Source organism: Otolemur garnettii, unplaced genomic scaffold, assembly GCF_000181295.1.
Source record: "Otolemur garnettii isolate 467f Iridium unplaced genomic scaffold, OtoGar3 scaffold00219, whole genome shotgun sequence".
Lineage (NCBI taxonomy): Eukaryota > Metazoa > Chordata > Mammalia > Primates > Galagidae > Otolemur > Otolemur garnettii.
Genome location: NW_003852614.1, coordinates 1,889,171 through 1,899,094, shown reverse-complemented (window position 1 = coordinate 1,899,094; position 9,924 = coordinate 1,889,171). Strand labels below are relative to the sequence as shown.

General features: G+C 44.3%; 1 protein-coding gene across 1 annotated transcript; it reads left to right on the top strand.

Annotated features, from left to right (window-relative positions):
• The first annotated feature begins 3,170 nt into the window (after positions 1 to 3,170).
• On the top strand, positions 3,171 to 3,986 carry OTUD6A (OTU deubiquitinase 6A). Its single transcript, XM_003803976.2, has one exon. The coding sequence runs from the start codon at positions 3,171 to 3,173 to the stop codon at positions 3,984 to 3,986; it is 816 nt and encodes a 271-aa protein (XP_003804024.2).
• Positions 3,987 to 9,924: the final 5,938 nt, after the last annotated feature.

Genomic DNA, 9,924 nt, shown 5'->3' with positions numbered 1-9,924 from the left:
TGAATCCCATATGGCATAAATGTATTTATGATCTATGCACAAATGACTTAATAAAAAAAAAAAAACCTCAAAGTAGGTCACAGATTTTACCTTTCAAACCTAAAGCTATAAATATTTTAATAAAAACAAAAGAACAAAAATCTATGTGATCTAGGGTTAGACAAAGGGTTCTCAGACTTGACACCAAAAATATTATCCATGGGAGAAAAAAGTGATAGACTGGACTTCATCAATATTAAAAACTTTGTAAGCCTCAGTAAAAAATGCTAAAGCATTTTCCAACAAGGTGGGACTAATTTATAATCCTATTAATTCTAATAGTAAGAATAAGTAATGATAATATTAAGAATAATATATTCATAAGAACTTGTTAATTTGTTAAGTGAAAGTAATGTCAGTTTGATAGGTTGAATATTTTTTTCATAAATATATTTGCTACTTGTATTTCTCTACCTTGAATTGTTCATGTCTTCTGCAAAATACTATTTTGGAGGTTATTTATCAGTTTAAATTAAGACTGCAACCATTCCTGATATTTGTTGTAAATATGCAAATGCTTTAGACCAGAAAAATTTTACATAGAAGGATGTTCATTGCTGTGTTATTTATGAGAGTGAAATATCTGAACCAACCTAGCTATTCAACAATAGAAGGGTATTTAAGTTGATTATCAAATATAAAATATACTATATTATGCACAATCATGCAAGCATTAAAATGTATACAAAGGATTTTAATTATAATAAAAGTATGACATCTATTCAAGTAAAAATATATAAATTTTACATAAAATAGGATCTCAACTATAAAAAATATATGCATAGAAAAATATTGAAAATATACCTACATGCTGTGATGATTATTATTTGGTAATTCATTACATATGCAGTAGTAAGATAGTCCCCTTTCTTTGTACATGCTTATATTTTTTATTTCCTCACAATAGACATGTATCACTTTGGTATTCATGAAAGAAAATAAAATTTTATTTTAAAAAAATTTTAAACTTTTTCCCTGAGAACCTTAAGAAGATGGAAAGACATGCTAGAGATGGAGAAAATATTTGCAAACTACATACCTGACAAAGAACTAGTGTCTAGAACATACAAAGAACTCTCAAAACTAACAGTAAAAAACAGTCCAATTACAAAATAAGCAAATGATATCAACATTTTACGAAAGAGAATATGTTACAGATATAAATGAGCACATGAAAAGATGAACATCATTAGCCCCTAAAATCACAATGAGATGTCACTTACCAAAATGGCTAAAATTTAAAAAAAAAATTGTGACAATGCCAAATGTTGAGGATGCAGAGAAACTAGATCACTCATGCACTGCTGGCAAGAATGTACAATACTACAGTGGCTCTAGAAAGTAGTTCCTTACAAAATAAACCTACACAGGTGGTTCCTGTGGCTTAGTGGGTAACCACCGCAGACGAGGGTGGCAGTTTCAAACCTGGCCCCAGCCAGTTAAAATAGTAGTGGCAACTGCAACAAAAAATAGCCGGGCCTTGTGGCAGGCGCCTGTAATCCCAGCTACTTGGGAGGCTGAGGCAAGAGAATTGCTTAAGCCCAAGAGTTTGAGGTTGCTGTGAGCTGTGATGCCACAGCACTCTACCGAGGGCATCAGAGTGAGATTCTGTCTCAAAAATAAATAAAAAATAAACATACACTTGGAATATGACACAGCAATTGCACTCCTAGGCATTTTACCCAGAGAAATGACATATGTTTTCACAACTACCTGAATACAGATGTTTATAGCAGATTTATTTGTGATATCCCCAAACTGGAAACAACCCAGATACCCTTCAACAGGTGATTGGTTATAAACAAACTACAATAAATCCATAACATGGAATATTATTTAGCAATAAAAAATGAATGAAAGTTTGAAATACATAACTTGGATCAATGTCCACTTTCCTCATTTGTAGCAAGGAAGATGTCTCTAGAAGGCCTTCTTATTTGGGGTTCAAGACACAAATGAACAGAGCGGAACAGGAAGAGAGTATATTTGAAAGTACTTAGGGATTTTTTTTATTTGTCAGAATTTATAACCAGATATAAGTAGTTTGATGAATGCTGGCTGTGGTGCTTTGTGGACATCCTTAAAGAGAGACCACTTGGGGATTTGGGGACCCAGAAGAAGGAGAGCATAGTGTAGTTACATGCTGTTGGCACAAGCCAACACATCTACTTAATTGTAGTGAGTGATTCAAAGCAAAGTGGCTGTTGCATTCTCACACTGCAATGGGACAGGGTGAGTTTGAAGAATACATCAAGGCAGGGCATGGTGGCTCATGCCCATAATGTTAGCACTCTCAGAAGCTGAGGTGAATGGATTGCTTTAGCTCAGGAGTTCTAGACCAGCCTGAGCGAGAGCGAGAACCTCTCTCTAAAGAAAACTCACCAGGCGTTGTGGCAGACGCCCGTAGTCCCAGCTACCTGGGAGGCTGAGGCAAAAGAATCACTTGAGCCCGAGAGTTTGAGGTTTCTGTGAGATATGACGCCACACCACGCTACCCAGGGCGATAGAGTGAGACTATCTCAAAAAACAAAACAAAACAAAACAAAACAGTACATTGAAAGTATTCTGTATTCCCAGGAACATAAGGAAATGTCTTTGTTCTGATACTAAGGGTTCACTGGTCAAGGGTCCTGGAAAACTAGATAAAGCCATATCGCCTCCTGAACATGAGGGGCAATGCTGAGTCCAAAGTCAGAGCACATTCAGCTGACCGTATAGTATACTACCATTTGGTATAGTATTTGTCATGTGGTTCTCAAACACAGCCAGTGTCTGCCTTATGCCCAAACTTGGAAATGAAGTAGTCAATAAGAGGCAAAACTTCTACAAGTCAAATTGCTGCACACATTGTTGAAAGGCAGGATATTACCGGCAATATTTGAACGCTGCTGAAACTGGAATTGGCCATTGCTACAGGGTCTAAAGGGCACAAATTTAGGGTCTCCCAACAGCCAATCCTGGTGCCAGACATGGTGGGGGGCGTGGCCGTGAAGAGACAGTGGCCAATAGCAGAGGAGGATGTGAATAGGGTGAGGGGAACAAGCGGCTGAGCTGGCACAAGCTGAGGAATTGCAGCTTGTTCGGTGGCGTGATCTCCCACTAACTTCAATTCCCACCTACCGTTAACCATTATGGAAGATCCTCATAGTGAAAAACAGTGGATGATACGCCGCCACAGCCGGGAGAAGAAAGAGCTACAGGCCCGTATCCAGAGCATGAAAAACTCTGTACCGAAGGGCGACAAGAAGAAAAGAAAGCAGATGCTCCTAGACGTGGCCCGCCTCGAGGCTGAGATGGAGCAGAAACACCAGCAAGAGCTGGAGACGTTCCATGAGAGCTATCCTGACAGCAGCGACCTCGATACTATCACTGAAGATCTGGCCAAGATGGATCTTGAGAACCAGCTTCCGCGACTCTCGAGGGCCCAGAAGCAGCGAGAAAGAAGGGCCGCCCTGGATAGAGAGCGCCAAGAGAGAGTCGCAGAGGCCGAGATGGAGCACCTGGCCAGCTTCCGGTGTGAGGAGGAGGAGAAGCTCGCCACCATCGTGGGGACCAAGAATCTGGAGATGAAAGATATCCCAGCCGATGGCCATTGCAGGTACCGCGCCATCCAAGATCATCTGGTGTTCTCCATGACCATAGAAAGCCTGCGTTCTCGCCCCGCTGACTACCTGCGGAAGCACGACGACGACTTTCTGCCCTTGTTCAGCGACCCGGAAACCAGTCACGCCTATGGCCGCGAAGATTTCCTGAGCTACTGCGATGACATCGTGCACAGAGCGTCGTGGGGAGGCCAGCTCGAGTTGAGTGCCCTGTCACATGTCCTGCAGACCCCCATCGAAGTCATCCAGGCGGATTCGCTGGCTGTCGTTACTGGGAAGGAGTACACCCGGAAGCCGTCTACCTGCGCTACGCCTGCAACCTCGGGGAACATTACAACTCGGTGAAGCCACTACAGGCTGGCGTCGTAGGGGGAGCCCCCCAGTACCTTTTCTAGGCCGGATCACGTTGCCGAGCATCGGCATCGCAGTCGCCATCACTTCCGGAGCTGAAGCCGCTGCCACATCTCCTCAGCAGGATGCTTTTTATTTTTTTCCTGGTTTTTCTTCGTTTTACTCAAATTTCACTGGCTTTTCTCCTCCTATCTCCCTTCCTTGGCCCCTCTATCCTCTCAGTCCTTTGTTGTGTCCTTCACGGGGGGGTGGAGGGCCGAATTTCAAGGGAAAAATCTGCTTTGTACCACCTGACAGGCAAAAGTTTAACAAAATCGAACCTCTTTTGCCCCTAAGGGTCTTTACCTCCCTCCTCTACTGAGAATTGTTCATGTTGCAAGTAACTTAGGGGTAAAATTGGAAACTTTTGGTTTGATGCATTCTTCAATTGGGAAAAATAAGTTAAGTACAATAGCTTACTTAGAAAGAGTTGGAGTTCATGTTATTGAAATACTGTGTGAATGCCTTTTGCTGAGTTTTCTGAAAAATTGTATCATTGTTTGCTTTTTACTTAAGTTAGGCTACTAAGGAGATCTCTCAAGCTATGAACAACAGCTCTGCTTTTACTTTGTTTTTTCATCAAAACTTGTGCGGTTCCAAATTCATTTTAGTTCCTCGGATGGTTGCTAAGTCCTAAATACTAGTGTTTGTTAAATTTAGAAGGTAAATATAAGTGTTAAATATAGAAAATAAATTTAGATAAACAGATAGGTTAGGTAAAGTTTACTCTAAAATGTGAAAGATCTGAACTTAATTTTCTCTATTAAAGGCAAGAAGGGATATCACTTTATTCATGTAGTTGATTCATGTCATTATCTCTACAGCTGGTATGAAGCAAAGACATATTGATAGTTTAACTTACTGTAAGGGATAAATATCTGAATCTGTTACGTTTCCTTTATTCTTAGAGATATAAAAGGTTATGACTTTATTCAAGTAATTGATCCATCTTGTTATATCAATTGGTATAATATGTAAAATACCTCAACTTAGTAACTTTGTTTAATTCTTAGAAAAGTATTAAAAAGATTTTTAAGAAGTATTAAAGTAGTTAATTTTGTTATATCAACAACTGACATGTGATAAAAATGTGAACAATATACCTTTGTTGATATTTGAGACTTGTTAATATCTTGAATTTGCCAAAAAATAGTAAAAGTGAAATGAGTTGCAGTAAACAATTTCTTAAAAATGTAATCTTCATATCCTGTATTTCAGTGAGGTTACTTGAATTAATTTTAAAAATTCTTTGCACATTCAAGTGTTCTAAAATAAAATATATAAGTTCAATAAATGTTTTAATTATGCAATGTGTTTAAAACATAAAAGCAGTTTTAAAAATACCTGGTTCTCTATTTTTGTGTAGCTTAGTTCACATGTAATTTATATCCCAGATCTACTTCAGCAAGGGAAACCTGGAGGGTTAGAAAACAGGAGTTGGACAGGGATGGGACAGATGAGGCTTTGGGAAGGAAAAATGGGCTTGCAGTCTTGCTGCTGATGTGGAGTTGAGTGTTTACAAGGGAAGGATTTAGGGAGGAACTTTATCTTGAGGCTGTCCTGACCTGATGTTTCACTAAGTAAAAAACATCACAAAATGGTTTCATTTCACGGTGCTCTCATTACAGTATATGAAAAAGAACCCCTATTTCCCAAAACTCACCATCCCGGGACAGTGTCGTAGAAGGAAAGGAAGTTTTATTTTGGAGTGTTTTCAAAATACAAATAAAGAAATTCTGCCAGATAGGTCACTATGTAAATGGGGGTATCAGATAAGTTGCAGCTAGCCACCTGGCTGAGAAGAGAAGATTCCTGGGAAAACCTGGGTATTCGGGTGCATTGTAAGAAGACCTTTTATAGGGATAGGAACACTGGAAGGGGAAGGGAGTACCAGTTGGGGAGGAAGGGGGACAGACTGCAGGAGGGGGCATAGTCAGGGGAAAGGAGAACAGGAAGGGAGGTTTAATCTGTAGAAGGGGTTTGGGGCTGGGAAGAAGGGCACGAGTTGAGGACCATGGTAGCCTAGGAGGATGAATGGCAGGGTAAAGTGGAACAGATTGAGGGAAGAGGCAAGGCTGAGGAAGGCGGATGGCCAGGGACCTGGGCATAGGTGTTAAAGAGAACCTGGATCTACATGGGGTCTGGGGCATAGGCCCATGAAGGGAATCTGACTTGGGATATGGGCAAAGGCTGGTGAGGGGCTCTGGAAATTAGAAAGGTGCTCTGCTGGGGTGGCTGCATGTGATTGAGAGATCACAAGCTAAAAGAGAGGGTCTGGCTAGGGAAGGGGGTCCCGATGGGCAGGGAGACCAGGTAGAGGGCCAGAAGCTGGGAAAGAAGACCTGACTGAGGGAAGGTGCCTGGCAAGGGAAGGGGACCAGGATGGAGACAGGGACATGGGCTGGTGAGGGGATCCTGGTATGGGAAGATGGCTCAGCTGGGTGGCAAGTTGAACAGGGAGGAGAGGTGACCTGGCTTGAGAAGGGAAGCTGGGTGGTAACTTAACAGAGGTGGGATTAGGTAGAGAATAGGTCAGGAAAAGAGACACTGGCTATGGGAGGAAGATAGGTCAGTGAAGGGGCAACTTGTTGGGGCAAGAGGCCTAGTTGGAAGGGTACAGCAGATGATGGAGGAGTCTGGGGCTGCTGAATGGGAAAATGGATGGGGCAAGCTGGTTGGCCAAGCAAGGGACACCTACTAGGGAAAGGGGTCTGGAAGGAAAAGAGGTCTTCCTGGGGAAAGAGGCATTGTCTAGGGACAGGGTCTGGCTGAGGAAGGAGGACTTAGATAAAAGAGGGAGCCTAGCTGGTAACAGAGCCACCAGGCATGGAAGGTTAGAGCAGGCCAGAAAGAGGACCAAAAGCTGCGATGGGGCCATGACTTGGGAAAGTGGCTCAGCTGCAAAAAGGGAGCTAGCCCAGGAAGGGAGCATAGATAGCAGAGGGGATCCTTGCTTAGGGAATTGGGCCTGGATGGGGAAAGGGACCTAGCTAGGAAGGGGACACGGGATGCAGAAGGACCATGGGGTGCAGAAAGGACTGAGGAAGAAGGAAGCTTGGCTGAGATGGGGGATAGAGAGAATGTCTGAGTGTGGGACCTAGCTTCAAGGGTAGAGGGCTGAGGATGTGAGCTTAGATAAACAAAGGAGCCAGGCAGAGGAGTAGCCTTGGCAGGACAAAGAGAAAGATGTGGAGGAAGAGACAACAGGCTAGGAAAGGAGACTTAGCTGGGTAGGGAGGAATAGGCAGAGGAAGGCAACATGGCTCTGCAAGGGAACCTGGCTGTGGCCTGGGACACAGGGTAGGGAGAGAGGCCTGGCTGGAAAGGGGAGAATAGGGCAGGTAGGCAGGGGGGCTGTTGCAGGGCTGGTTAGAGAAGTAATTAGCTGATCAAAGGATGGAGGCCTAGTTGGGTTAGGGGCCAAAGGATGAGAATGGTGTCCCTGGCTGTAAAAGAGAAAAAAAATCCTGGAATAGGATATCTGGCTGGGGGAGGGGACATAGACTGTATGGAGCCCAGGCTGGGCAGGGCACCAGGTTAGGGAAGATCTGGCAGGAATATCGGCATAAGCTGGAAGGAGGACATAGGCTGATGAAGAGGGTGAGGCTGGGGAAGAAGCCTGGAGATGGAGCTGTGCCTGTCTTATAAAGGGAGCAGAAGCTTGAGAGATGGGCATAAGCTGAGAAAGAAAGGTAGGCTAGGGGGCAACTGGGGGATTCAAAGACCCTGGCAGGGGAAGGGCCAGGAAGGGAGGCACAGAAAAGGAACCTGGTGATGGGAGAGGTTTGAATGCTGAAAAGGATGAAGGCTATAGATGGGACAAGAGGTGGCTTAATGGACCTGACCAAGGAGAGGGGGACTAGCAGGTGGAGAGGGTCTACCACTGCTAGGAAAGGGGTCATGCTGGGAATGAGGGCTCTGCCCTTGACTGAGAAGCTGGGTGAGGTAAGGTACATGGTTGAGGAAGAGGGCCCAGCCAGGGAAGATGTGAGGGGAGCAGGATAGGGGTGTCTGGCTGAGGGAGGCAGAATATGCTAAAGAAGGGCCTTGGCTAGGGAAAGGGCACTAGGGTAGATGAAAGAGTCCTTTCTGGGGAAAGAGACTGCCTGAGAAAAAGACCACAGACTGGGGAAGAGGGCTTAGGTGGGTGAAGAGAGCCTGGCTGGAAGAAGGGACACAGCTGGGGAAGGGTTCTTTGCTGCAGAGGGGGATATGGTTTCACACAGGGGCATTTGGGGATGAAGGGGTCTTGGTGGGAAAGGTCACATGGCTGAGGAGGCTACTTGGCAGGTGTGTTAGTCTATTTTGTGCTTCTATAAAGGAAATAGCTGAGGCTGCATAATTTATAAAGAAAAGAGGTTTATTTCACTCACAGATCTGCAGGCTATACAAGAGGCATGGTGCCAGCATCTGCTTCTGGTGAGGGCTTCAGGGAGCTTCCAATTGTGTTGAAAGACAAAAGGGGAGCAAACGTGTCACATGGCAAGAAAGAGTCCATACACTTTTATTAAACAGTGAGTTCTGACATGAACTAGTAAAGCAAGGACTCACTCACTACTACAGGGAAGACACCAAGCCATTCACTAGGGATCTGCTCCCATGACCTAAACACCTTCCACCAGGCCCTACCTCCAACACTGGAGATCAAATTTCAACATGAGATTTGGAGAGGACAAATATCTAAACTATATCAGCTGGAGAGGGAAAGCTAAGAGAAGCTGATACCTGGCTGGGAAAGGAGGCACTGACTAGGACAAGGCCAGTCAAGGGGCAGCTTCTTGGAAAAATGGTCTTCCTGAAAGGAGCAAAGGCTAGGCATAGATCCCTGGCTATGGGAAGAAGGCCCTTTCCAGGGAAGAGGTCCTGAATGGGGAAGGTTGAAATGGGGCCTGGCTAGGGGAAGAGTAAACTGGCTAAGGAGGCTATACATAGGGTCTCACTCAGGTTGGGAATGGGCCCTGGCTGGGTGATGTAGAGGACTCGGCTGTGAAAGGGGATGGGCTGGGGTTGAGGCTTGCCTGCAGGCAGAGACTGGAAAAGCAGCAGTAAGTGGTTACAGGTGGACACAGACTGGTCAGATGGCTTACTCAATCTGGCATAGCCTAAGGAAGAAAGTCTGGCTAGAGAAAGGGAGCCTGGTATGGTCTGGGGAAATAAAGTTGAGTCACAAAGGCTGCCTAGAGACAGGGCTAAGCGGGTGAACCTAACAAAGGGGGTCCCAGTTGAGATAGAGTTCCTGTATAACAGTGTTTTTCAACCTTTTTTATCTTACAGCATATGTGACCCTATAGTTAAACTTCATGGCACACTTAAATTATGTTGATAAAAAAAGTAAAAAGCGTCATATGTTGATCAAAAAAAAAGTAAAAAACTTCATGGCACACTTAAATTACGCTGATCAAAAAAAAGTAAAAAAAAAATAATATACTTACTGTGATTTGAACTTCTTTTGAAAATAATTTAATTATCTTTAAACGTTTTCATAACATACAAGTTGAAAATCACTGCTGTACAGACTAGAGACCATTTAGTCTGGGAAAGTTATCTGGTTGCCAAAGCAGGCCTACCTGTCAAGGGCACAGGCTGGGGAAGGGTAACAAGCTGGGCAGGGGTCTGAGCAAGGTTGCTACAGGTCTGGGTTGGGAGGGTTCTGGCTGGGATACAGGGAGGGAGACATAAATGGATGAATAGGGGCCTGCCCAGGTGAGAGGCCCGAGCTGAGAAAGCAGGCATGGCTGGGTTTCAGGAACAGGCAGGTTCAGGGCTCCTGACAGGGAAAGATGGGCAGCATAGTGTAGGAAGGGGTGGAAAAGGGAGACTACCTGAGAAAGGGGGGCTGGCTCTAGAAATGGGTATAAACTGAGGAGCAGGTTTACAGAAGTAGACCTGGGCA

Excerpts from the sequence above, each read along its gene's own strand:
- OTUD6A (XM_003803976.2), top strand. The coding sequence starts at position 3,171 with ATGGAAGATCCTCATAGTGAAAAACAGTGGATGATACGCCGCCACAGC.